The 12,974-nt window shown below is 44.9% G+C and overlaps 1 protein-coding gene across 1 annotated transcript in view; it reads left to right on the top strand.

Moving 5' to 3' along the window:
• Positions 1 to 12,974, top strand: part of LOC126416877 (uncharacterized) — a 67,931-nt gene that overhangs the window by 32,755 nt on the left and 22,202 nt on the right. The window contains exon 2 of the mRNA XM_050084760.1: positions 10,540 to 10,680. Within this exon, the coding sequence (XP_049940717.1) occupies positions 10,540 to 10,680 (141 nt within the window). The remainder of the gene's footprint in view (positions 1 to 10,539; positions 10,681 to 12,974) is intronic.

Here is a 12,974-nt window from a genome sequence, read left to right as displayed (position 1 = left end):
ACACTTTGACTGAAATGTGCAGGAGCTCCATCGTGCATGAACCACACGTTGTGTCGTACTTGTAAAGGCACATGTTCTAGCAGCACAGGTAGAGTATCCCGTATGAAATCATGATAAAGTGCTCCACTGAGCGTAGGTGGAAGAACATGGAGCCCAATCAAGACATCACCAACAATGCCTGCCCAAACGTTCACAGAAAATCTGTGTTGATGACGTGATTGCACAATTGCGTGCGGATTCTCGTCAGCCCACACATGTTGCCTGTGAAAATTTACAATTTGATCACGTTGGAATGAAGTCTCATCCGTAAAGTGAACATTTGCACTGAAATGAGGATTGACACATTGTTGGATGAACCATTCGCAGAAGTGTACCCGTGGAGGCCAATCAGCTGCTGATAGTACCTGCACACGCTGTACATGGTACGGAAACAACTGATTCTCCCGTAGCACTCTCCATAGAGTGACGTCGTCAACGTTACCTTGTTCAGCAGCAGCTCCTCTGACGCTGACATTAGGGTTATCGTCAACTGCACGAAGAATTGCCTCATCCATTGCAGGTGTCCTCGTCGCTCTTGGTCTTCCCCAGTCGCGAGTCATAGGGTGCAATGTTCCGTGCTCCCTAAGACGCCGATCAATTGCTTCGAACGTCTTCCTGTCGGGACATCTTCGTTCTGGAAATCTGTCTCGATACAAACGTACAGCGCCACGGCTATTGCCCCGTGCTAATCCATACATCAAATGGGCATCAGCCAACTCCACATTTGTAAACATTGCACTGACTGCAAAACCACGTTCGTGATGAACACTAACCTGTTGATGCTACGTACTGATGTGCTTGATGCTAGTACTGTAGAGCAATGAGTCGCATGTCAACACAAGCACCGAAGTCAACATTACCTTCCTTCAATTGGGCCAACATCCGGTGAATCGAGAAAGTACAGTACATACTGACAAAACTAAAATGAGCTCTAACATGGAAATTAAGCATTTTCCGGACACATGTCCACATAACATCTTTTCTTTATTTGTGTGTGAGGAATGTTTCCTGAAAGTTTGGCCGTACCTTTTTGTAACACCCTGTATAAACAGGCAGAAAATGCCGCTGCGGTAGGTTGGTTGGTTGGTTGTGTGGGGAAAGAGACAAGACAGCGTGGTCATCGGTCTCATCGAATTAGGGAAGGATGGGGAAGGATGTCGGCCGTGCCCTTTCAGAGGAACCATCCCGGCATTTGCCTGGAGTGATTTAGGGAAATCACGGAAAACCTAAATCAGGATGGCCGGACGCGGGATTGAACCGTCGTTGCGGTAGGAAACGCCTATATAAGGCAACAAGTGTCTGGCGCAGTTGTTACATCGGATACTGCTGCTGCAATGGCAGGTTATCAAGATTTAAGCGAATATGAACATTATGTTATAGTCGGCGTTCGAGCGACCGGAAAAAGATCCTGCAAGAACGGGACCAGCGACGACTGAAGAGACTCGTTCAACGTGACAGTAGTGCAACCTTTCCGAAAATTGCTGCAGATTTCAGTGCTGGGCCATCAAGAAGTGTCAGCCTGCGAAGCATTCAACGAAACATCATCGATGTTGGCTTTCGAGCTGAAGGCCCGCTCATGTACCCTTGATGACTGCACGATACAAAATTTTACGCCTCACCTGGGCCCGTAAACACCGTGTTGATTACTGGAAACATGTTGTCTGGTCGGACGAGTCTCGTTTCGGATTGTATCGAGCGGACGGACGTCTACGGGTATGGAGACAACTTCATGAATTCATGGACCCTGCATGTCAGCAGGGGACTGTTCAAGCTGGTGGAGGCTCTGTAATCGTGTGGGGCGTGTGCAGTTGGAGTGATATGGGATGGGGCCTCTGCTGTGTCTAAATACGACTGACAGGTGATACATACACAAGCATCCCTTCTGATCACCTGTACCCATTCATGTCCATTGTGCATTCCGACGGACCTAAGAAATTCTAGCGTGACAATGCGACACCCCGCACGTCCATAATTGGTACAGAGTGCTCCAGGGACAGTCTTCTGACTTTAATTTCTTCCGCTGGCCACCAAACTCCCCAGACGTGAACATTATTGAGCATATCTGGGAAGCCTTGGAACGTGCTGTTCAGAAGAGATCTCCAGCACTCGTACTATTACGGGCTATGGACAGCCCTGCAGGATTCATGGTGTCGGTTCCTTCCAGCACTACTTCAGATATTAGTCGAGTCTATGCCACGTCGTGTTGCGGTAATTCTGCGTGCTCGCGGGGGCCCTACACGGTATTAGGCAGGTGTACTTGTTTCTTTGGCTCTTCAGTGTAGTATCAACTCAGTCTTCCCCCCGGAGCAAACCAAAAAACCCATAACTGTTCTGACGACTGTATTTTCATCTGGTACAAGATTATAAATAAAGTTATAAATGAAACTATTATTACAGAGTACCTACAATTACACGAAAGGTTAGCTACCACATGAATTATTTGTACTATTGTTTTTATTGATTACGTTGATTTAATAAGAACTTCGCGAATTAATATTTTCAAAGAATTTGCTTGAATAATGTAGTGAGGAACCAGCAAGAGAGAACAGAGTTGCACATTTGACTATCGATTGCCGTTCTGGTTCATGCGATGTACAAAATGTAATGTGGAGTTAACTACACTGGTGTCCAAAATTAAAGCAACAAACCGCTATTTTCTGCTTTTGTGTCTAATTCACGGTATAATCACACAAAATGTCAACAGATGTCCATACGATCATGTTCTGCACCGAAGGTGGCATTCTGGTTAACGGACAACCATGCCAACGATGATGTCAGGGCATCTATCAAAAGGGGTTGTGTTTGTTGGGTGTAGAGACCGAAACAGTATCCCGAAGACCAGAGCAGGGTCGATCATTTCTGATATCAGAAAGTAAGGACCGTTATTTGGTTGTAAGGGCATGACGGTGCCGCTTTAGAACTGCACAACAACTAGTATCTTATCCCGCAGCATCCACTGGACGTGTTGTATCGAGGCAAACGGTGTACAGAAGGTTTCGGCAGATTGGCCTTTATTGTCAGAGACATGTTGTTTATGTTCCTCTGATGCGGTTCACACAAGGGTACTAGATTGGAGTCGTCAGTATGCCACCTGGCCGATCGATCAGTGGGCCAATGTTCTTTTCACAGATGAGTCCCGATTTGGTCTGGAGAGTGATTCTCGAGGATGTGTCTGGAGAGAACTTGGAACTCGATTTCGGGGCCCAAACGCTGTGGAAAGAAACGGATATCAAGGAGGATCCCTAAACACAAACGCCTCTTCACGAAATTGTACAGGTGAATCAGCAAAGGCTTTACTGCTGTCAGGTATCGTGACGAGATATTGGGATCTTATGTGCGGTTGTTGGGAGGTGCTGTGGGCCCAGGCTTCGTACTGATGGACGATAATGCTCGACCTCTTAGAGCACGGTTGGTTGATGTTTTTTTGGAAAAGGAAGGTACTGCATGTATGGCGTGGTATGATCGCTCTTCCCAAATGAACTCCATAGAGCACCTCTGAGATGCACTAGGGAGACGGGTTGCATCACGTCAGCTTCCACCAACCACTCTCCAAGACTTACCAGCAGCTCTGCAGGAGGAACAAGCATTGTTGCTTCAACATGAGGTTGATGAGATCATTCACAGCATACCTCATCCTTATCATGCCTGTATTACTGCCAGAGGAGGTCACACCCCATACGGAGCACATTAACCAGTTGTCAGAATGTATGTGCAAATCCGTTAAGCTGTAAAAAACGAAGAACATTTTTGTCTACCGTTACGCATATTGCAGTTGTTTACGTTCTGTATTCTTTAGATTGTTTCTACTTTACTATAACCTGTTTTACTGTTTTGTGGCAAAATAAACGCAACCTCGCAAAATTTCCTTTTGTTGCTTTAATTTTGGACACTAGTGTATATGACAATAGTTGACTGTAATGAAGTGCCATTCAAGTGCAATTGTTCAAATACTTATAATCTATTGATTTGGAATATTTAATACCTGTAACGATTTATGTCTCAGAAAATGGTGGCCAGGCATGCAGACAGTAGTGACAAGAGTTGAGGAAGGAACAAGCAGAGTTGGTTTAAGGATTTTTTGCTGTTCGTACTGGCTGGGTAAGGTTTTGCGCTGCCAGTGAGCCGAACGTGTGTTAAGTGATAGCGTGGTGTGCAGCTAGCTTGGACATATGTCATTTCAGTGCAACATTTCAACTTTGGGATTGCTTCAGTGGGTTGGTTATTCAGACTTGAGTGAGCTGGTTAGATATGAGGAATTTGTTCAGGTTAACGTTCTGGTGTTCTGCACAGTGCCATTAGCACAAGTTAAATGTTGCCTGTGTACGCATTGCCTGCTTACATAGGACCGCTATTTCAAATTTTGTTTGTTTCTTTGTGTATAATATTAGCCTGTGTATAAGACTGCTACTCAACGTAATTTGTTTTCTTGTGCTAAATAAAACTGAGTGATTCTTAATGCTGTTTGTAAGGGTACAGTCTTGTCCTAACGGACTATCCCCGTATAATCTTGTTTAACATTTCGCATCTGTTTCTGATCTGCAATTTATTCCTAGAATGTTACTTAGCTTGAGGTTTCTTGATTTCAAAGATTTCATTAAAGCACAATGCAACAGCGCACAGCCACACCCCGTAGGTTAGCAGTCGAGCCACTAAATTAATACATGTTGTATGCCCGTACTTCTCTGGTTAGGTAGCAACAGATTGGTTTCGTCTGACGATTAATTTAATTTCATTTATTTATTACCATATAAACAACCCGGCACATTCCGCCGTGCTGACGAAGCACGTTTATTTTTGTTCAAACGGCATGGTTGCTGCAAGGCCTAACTGTATTTGGCTGAAATGCGTTCCAGTTATTGAAAATTTTGGTTAATTAGACCCTGGGAGGTGCGCTCCTAAATAATTGCTAAGTTGCGTTTCAATGGGTTATTCGATTTGGGCGCAAGCAATATTTCCTTGTGTTTTTTATTATGCTCGTCCACTGTGATTTGCTGGAATGCGATGTTAACAGATTATTCAACTTGATAAGTACCTACGCCCCTATAACCATCAGCTACTTACCACTTTCAACGATTCCTGCGCCACACTTCTGAGCAATAAAAGTGTGAGGTCCTCCACTTGAGTATTAAAAGATTCCGTTAAATTTAAATTGCACGATAAATCGTATAATCTTAAAGGCTGTCGTTCAATGAAATACCCAGAGACTACAACTGTCAACAGCTTCAATTGGAACTGTCACATAGAAAATGTTGTGGGGAAGTCGAACCAAGGTCAGCTTTGTATTGTCAGAACAGAAGAAGCAACCAATTTACTAAATAGACAGCCAACGCTACATCTGTCCGTCCTCTTCTGGAATACTGCTGCATCGTATGGGATCCTTACTAGATAGGACTGACAGAGGAAATCGAAAAAATTCAAAACAGGGAACTCGTTTTGTATTATCGCAAAATAGAGGAGAGAGTGTCATGGATACGATAAGTGAGTCGAGGCGGAAATTACTGAAACAGACGCATTCTTCGTGGCGGCGAGTTCTTTTCACGAAATTTGAATCAAGAACTCACTCCTCCGAAAGCAAAGATTTTTTTTGGCTTTTGCTTTCACAGTGAGAAATGACAATTGTGACAAAAGAAGAGAAATCAGAACTCGCACGGAAAGATATAGGTCTTCACTTTTTCGCATGCTATTCGGGAGAGGAACGGTAGAGAAACAGTGTGAAAGTAGTTCCATGCATCCTCTGCCAAACACTTAACTGTAATCTGCAGAGCAATAATTTAGATCTAAACGCATACAGTGCGATTTTTTTCACCGTGAGCAAACTCTAAAGATTTATCGATGAGAAGATACGGAACGAAAATGGCCCAATGAACTTATGTCGGGAAATGTATGGTTTTCGTACTGGAGACAATATATTCAGTCATACTTTGTTACAGAGACTGCAGTCTAATACACGCTGTACCATGCAGCCACAGTTACAGTACGTGTTGAAAATGGTTTCCATGTGCCTCACTGAACTCATGCGTGTGCGCTCCACAGCACGTTCTGCCTCACAGGTTCACATCGGTCAGGCTGCACCCTAACAGTGTCAAAGATATTGAATACGCTGCTCCAGTGTCTCCACATCTGGAATGGGCTCTGCATGCACGATACTTTTGCGGCCCCATAACTGGAAAATGGACGGTTTGAGATCCGATGAACGAGCAGGTCATGCAAGTGGACCTCCTTGTCCAATTCATCGAGCAGGGAAGACACGATTGACACGCGTCCGGACGATAACAGCGAAGTGTTCTGGAGCAGCCATATCATCCTTCGAATCATCAAATGGTTCTAATGGCTCTGAGCACTGTGGGACTTAATATCTGTGGTCATCAGTCCCATAGAACTTAGAACTACTTAAACCTGACTAACCTAAGGACATCACACACATCCATGCCCGAGGCCAGATTCGAACCTACGACCGTAGTGGTCATGCGGTTCCAGACTGAAGCGCCTAGAACCGCTCGGCCACACCGGCCGGCTTCGAATCATCAATGGCACTTCTTCCAGCTGGGGAGACAAAGCCAACCGCAAGAAAAGCCGATAGTTCCGGCCCGTTAGGCGACGTGGAAGGAAGACTGGTCGCAAAATACGGTTGCCAATTATCCCAGCTCACACGTTCCAGCTGTGTGCTACCCCCCAGATGACTGTTATGAAAGGTGAAGATACAACTACACGTAAAGGTGGCTGATGTGTGAATATGATGGATAACACAATCCCGGATTCGTGGTTGCCTGGTGAAAAAACCAGTAACAATCCTACTCTCTGTCCATCTTTATGCTGGGTCTCTACCTCAATTCGGTCAATGTCTCGATCTGCCATTGCTAATCTTTGTGATTCCCTTATTTTCTGTTTTAAAAGCAATTCACGCGCCCTACTTCGCTTTAACATGCGCTCATACGATCTCACGTGTTTCATAAACTTTATGTTCACACGATTTGACACTTATTATACCCAAGACTGACAATCCATTCACTTACTTGTTGGGTCAGAACCAACTTGTCAACGATGTATCCGCCACCTGTGCGCTTGTATTGGAGAGAAAACTTAATTCTAACAATATTAAAATTCATAACTTAATTGTGCTATTGTCTCTGGTAGAATGTCTCACTTTCTATTGAATACTTTACTACTATCTATCGCTGAAGCTACTGTTTTCAACTATTTATGTCTTTGAAAAAAAATTTTATTACGAAAATTTTTAACAGGATATTTTACCTAGTTGGGCATGTGGTCGACCTTCAATCATGGTATTTTAACATTCTGGCAGGGTCGCCATTCTCTAAAATTCTGCATGGTGTCTGTTTGTTCTAAGTCGTGTCTCCCTACCACTTTCGCGCAACGATGCTCTGAGTGTGTTTTTTAGGGAGTTGACTAGTTTGAACCTGGGACCTGTTGCTGGTAAGGAGACGCCAGACCACACATGACATGTAGAGTTCAGAAGAGTTTAGTGAGACTAGCGATGATATAATCAAATACTCAATGATTTCAATGACAGCTCCACTGCACTCTCTGTAAGAGAATCTTAATACTAACGAAATTTAGTGGAAGGGGTTCAAGGCTTGCCTATTTTTAGTTAGCTGGTAAAATAACGTCGAAAAAGCAGTTAAGTTTACCATTGTAAATTTTATTCTACTCACAAAACATTGTTTATAAATTGCACTATTGATAAAAGGAAATATTTTAATACAGGATGATAAAAACCAACTCCATTCAACAAAAATGTGAACGAATATTCCCTGAATGGGTTTCCAAGTTCTACAATGGATCGAAGGATGACCTATGCCATATCACATCTATAATCTAGGTTTAAGTTAAGTTTCACAAAAGAGAAAACTATCAAAATGGTCTACAGTGACCCTCAAATATCTTAAATTACTTATTTAACTTGTCATAAATTATAGTGGCTGATGTGGCTTCTCAATAATTATATAACAGGAAATTCATCACGTTTCAGATTTTTACTTCAAGTAGCAAATGTGAACACCAGGAGATTTAATTGATGATCGACACTAGTATTACGTAAAAAAGGGATGTAACAGAAGAGACTTCTGCAGTTCTGAGTGAAGCCTTATGCACTCAAATGCGGCATCGTGTGCGTTCATAACGTTATCGGTGTTTAGGCAGCGTCAGGGGGCGGCGGGCGGCACAGCTCCATGTCTCGCCGTCTCGGAAGCAGCTCTCCCTAACTTCTCCTTACTACAATTTACCGAAGTTGGTTTAAAAAAAGCTATCTGGCTGTGTTTTCAACTGACCAATCAGGGTCTCAATGTTAACCTTGAGCTCCACCTACAAAAATTCTGTCTATCCAATGAGAAACGTTATCCTTTTCGAGGTGGGGCAATGTTTTTAACGTTTGCAACGTAACAGAGCCGCGAAAAAGTTTCACGCTAAAACGTGCAGCTGGTGTGGCCCTTTTAGTGATATCGTAAGATCTATACTGTTCTTCCGGAGGGCTCTATCTTTTAACATGGGCTGGGGGGTGGTTATGACGGTCAGCCGGCGATGTGGGTGTCCATCCCTTATCGTAGGGCCTTCTAGTTTAACACGGTTCTGCTCTCGGCTTCTGTTCTCGTTTCTTCCCTCGGAACTGCGTCTGTTTCACGGTGGGAAGGTATGACATGCATTTAGGTGTTCTTGTGTTAGTCTGTGGTATTCCATTTGCTCACTCGTTGATCGTATTACTTTGGTTAATTTAATGCCAGGATTTATTCGGAGCTATGTGACATACTGTCGGATTTGCTATCATGTCAGGGTTTTCATGGAAGGTGTTGGATTTGCCTGACACCTTACAGGTGGAAAAAAATCACCCTGTATGTCTGGCAGTATACACTCTAAGACAAAAACAAGAAAAAAGTTTGACACACCACGAAGGAATTATCCGAATGGAACGGTAATCACTAGATGTGATGTACATGTACAGACAAACAAACGTTTCCAGTTTCAGAAAAAGTTTGATGATTTACTGAAGAGAAACAGCTTCGCAAATTGAGCATGTCGATAAAGCGTTGGTTCACCTCTGGCTCTTATGTAGGTAATTATTGGGCTTGGCATTGATTGATGAAGTTGTTGGATGTCCTTTTGAGGGATATCGTGCCAAAGTCTCTCCAGTTGGTGCATTAGATGGTCAAAATCCCGAGATGGTTGCAGGGCCCTGCCCAAACTGCTCCAAATGTTCTCAAATGAGGAGAGATCCAGCGAACTTGCTGGCAAACGTAGGGTTTGGTAAGCACGAAGACAAGCCGTACAAACTCTCACTGTATTATCTTGCTGAAACATAAGCCCAGTATGGCTTGCTTTGAAGGGCAACAAAATATCGTCAACGTAACACTGTACTGTAAGGGCGCCGCGGATGACAACCAAAGGCCGGCCGTTGTGGCCGAGCGGTTCTAGGCGCTTCAGTCTGGAACCGCACGACAGCTACGGTCGCAGATTCGAATCCTGCCTCGGGCATGGATGTGTTTGAAGTCCTTAGGTTAGTTAGGTTTAAGTAGTTTTAAGTCTAGGGGACTGATGACCTCAGATGTTAAGTCCCATAGTGCTCAGAGCCATTTGAGCCATTTGACAACCAAAGAAGTCCTGCTATGAAAAGAAGTGGCACGCTGTGCCATCACTCTTGGTTGTCGGGCTATATGGAAGGCGACAGTCAGGTTGGTATCCCACCAGTGTCCGGGGCGGCTCCAGACACGTCTTCGCTGGTCATCTGGACTCCACTCAATGGGATTTAGACGTGTCTGGAGACATCTCGGACAGCAGTGTAAAACCATCCTCAGTGTCGTCCGCCATACAATCAGAAGTGATGGTTTGGGGGTGCCATTTCTTTTCATAGCAGGATCCCTTTGGTTGTCATGCACGGTACCCTCAGAGCACAGCGATACGCTGGCGATATTTCATGCACCTTTTTTTACTCTTCATGGGAAGCCATCCTGTACCTAGATTTCAGCAAGATAATGTCAGCCCGCACACAGCGTGGCCTTCTACTGCTTGTCTTCGTGTTTGCCGAAGCTGCGGTGGGCAGCATGGTCACCGAATCTCTCCTTAGCTGAGAACGTTTGGAGAATTATGGGCAGGGCCCTGCAACCACCTCGGTATTTTGACGATATAATGTGCCAGTTGGACAGAATTTGACACGATATCTCTCAGGAGGACATCCGACAACTCTATGAATTAATACCAGGGCGAATAACTGCTTGCCTAAGGGCCAGAGGTGGAGGAATACGTTATTGACTTGCTCAATTTGTGACGCTCTTCCTCTTGACTAAATTATCCAATTTTTTCCGAAATTGTAAACGTCTGTTTGTCTGACGATTTTCGTCCCATTCGGATAATCCCTTCGTGGTGCGTCGCTTTTTTTTGTCGTCGGGTGTGATATCCAAACGGCTGACGTGGCTATTTGCCACATGCAGGCACTCTTGTAAACAATCAGTGTCCAATAAAGATTGCTCTCATTGTCGGCTATGTCTGCAGGGGATCTCGTTGACCCGACAGCGGACTCGGCTGCAGCAGGTCGTGGCCTGGCTACTGGTCATGAGGAGAGCCGTCCAGGATGGTGCTGGAAGACGCCGCCTCTACGCTCGCAGCGCCAACCTCGTCGGCAACATGTGGATGGTCAGCAGTTGTATCTAAACTTACATATATACTTGTGCGACTAACAGAATTTTATTCAAATGAAGCTCTTTGTTATTTATTTCTAGACATTAATAGCACTCCGTCTTCAGGCCGCAAGTGGCCCATCGGGACCATCCGACCGCCGTGTCATCCTCACCTGACGATGCGGGTAGGAGGGGCGTATCGTCAGCACACCGCTCTCCCAGTCGGTATGATGGTTTTCTGTGACCGGAGCCGCTACTATTCGGTCGAGTAGCTCCTCAATTGGCATCACGAGGCTGAGTGCACCCCGAAAAAGGGCAACAGCTCATGGCGGCCTGGATGGTCACCCATCCAAGTGTCGGCGACGCCCGACAGCGCTTAACTTCAGTGATCTGACGGGAGCCGGTGTATCCACTGCGGCAAGGCCGTTGCCTAGATATTAATAAGTATGATATTATTCCAAAATATCTATACTATTGACCCAAAACCTTATGACCAGCTGCAAAATAGTGTGCTGGCCCACCTCTGATACGAAATACAGCAGCGATTCTGTATAGCATGAATACGATATGTCCTTTGTAGGTTGACTGACGTCCGAGGCAGCAGATATCCTACAGGTCCAGATCATGCAATTTTCATAAATTATGGGCTGGTGGTTTGTGGTCGTGGAGCTAACGCCTGATAGCGCCCCAGCTGTGTGCCATCAGGCCAAGATAAGACGAATTTTGTGGCCAAGACATCTGTGTGAGTTTACAACCATGCTCCTCAAACCGCTGTGCCACGATTCTGGCCTCATGACATGTGTAGTTATCCTGCTAGAAGATTCCATCACAGTTGGGAAAGACATTAACCATCAAGGGATGGAGATAGTCCGGGATAATGTTCATGTAGTCCTCAGTTGTCATGGAGCCTTAGAGTACTAATACAGGTTGCATGGAAGCCCAGCTTAATTTCTCCCTCCACCCCTCCCCTTCCCACAACAGTCTGCCTCCGCGGCGCAGTGCGTGTTTCTAGCAACAGCTTGGTTCGATGACGGCGTAACAGGACACGACTGTCGATCCGGTCTAGCTAGATGTGATTCATCCGATTAGGTGACACGTTTCCATCGATCCACTGTCCAATCTCTATCATCCCATGCCCACTTCAGTCACAACTGGATACGTCGTTGGGTCGACATGGGAACCAATAGGAGTCGTCTGCTGCGGAATGCCCCGTATGGTGTGTTCCGGAACACTTCTGGCTGTACCACCATTGTACTCTGTCGATCAGCCACAGATCGCTGCCTGTCCTGACAGAACAGGCCTGCGTCCGACCTTCGCTTTTGTGACGAGGCGTGGACGTCCAACGACTTGTCACCTGCTCTGGTTTCACCGTCCTTGAACCATTTTACATGAATGCAAACGATCAACTAACCAGCTTCGTCGCTTTCGAAATGCTTTTTCCAAGGCATCGGGCCGTAGCAATGTGCCCTTTGTCAGAGAATCTTATGTCAGTAGATTTCCTCACATGCGGCCCGTATCGTCGCTAGATTGATTCCACATTCGTCTCTGCTCCGCTTACAGAACTCATTACATCGTCAAGTCCCAAAACGAACCAGGCGTCATTGAATCTAACGATGGCCGGAAAACACACTGTTTTCGCTCAGCAGTGTTTAATCTCCTTTCTTTAGTACCGTCTTCTTCTTTTTCTTCTACAGGGTTCCAAACAAATTCACACATTTTTAAGGTAGGACTGACTGTTGAGGATACAAGAGACGTAATTAGGGTTACACGCTTGTTTCTGTGTGAAAACCACGTATTTAAAACATCCTTACACGGGAGCGATGTTGTTCCGAGAAGTTTCGCTAATAGACCCGAAGGCTTAAGGTACTGGGTAACGCCAGATCACTGCTATCTGTTGTTAGTTACAACAAAGTATGTTTAAAGGTGACGAAAGTTCCTTGAGACGAACCACCTTGCTCGTATTATAGATTGAACTCTCTTTCGCTGAACATTTCAATTAAAATGCACCCGGCTTGGAAGTAGGCCACCTTTCGACTCTATTGCATCCGCTGATTACAGAATTCCCATCTCGATCGACTTTCAAATCAGTGCCGTTATGAGTTCGAACTGCTCCTCGTACATCTTCGTAAATTTTCGTCATTGATCGGAAAGCAAGGCGAAACCCACTTATTACAGCAAAATTGTTTGTAACTAATTTCTGTAGCAATGTGACGTCTTTTTTTTATTAATATTAAGACTTTCCATCTAAATCTACATCGTTACTCTGCAATTCACACTTAAGTGCCTGGCAGAGCGTTAATCAAACCATTT

The sequence above is a fragment of the Schistocerca serialis genome, chromosome 8, assembly GCF_023864345.2.
Source record: "Schistocerca serialis cubense isolate TAMUIC-IGC-003099 chromosome 8, iqSchSeri2.2, whole genome shotgun sequence".
Taxonomy (NCBI): Eukaryota; Metazoa; Arthropoda; class Insecta; order Orthoptera; family Acrididae; genus Schistocerca; species Schistocerca serialis.
The sequence above is the reverse complement of the archived record's forward strand: the minus strand, read 5'-3'. Positions and strand labels throughout refer to the sequence as shown.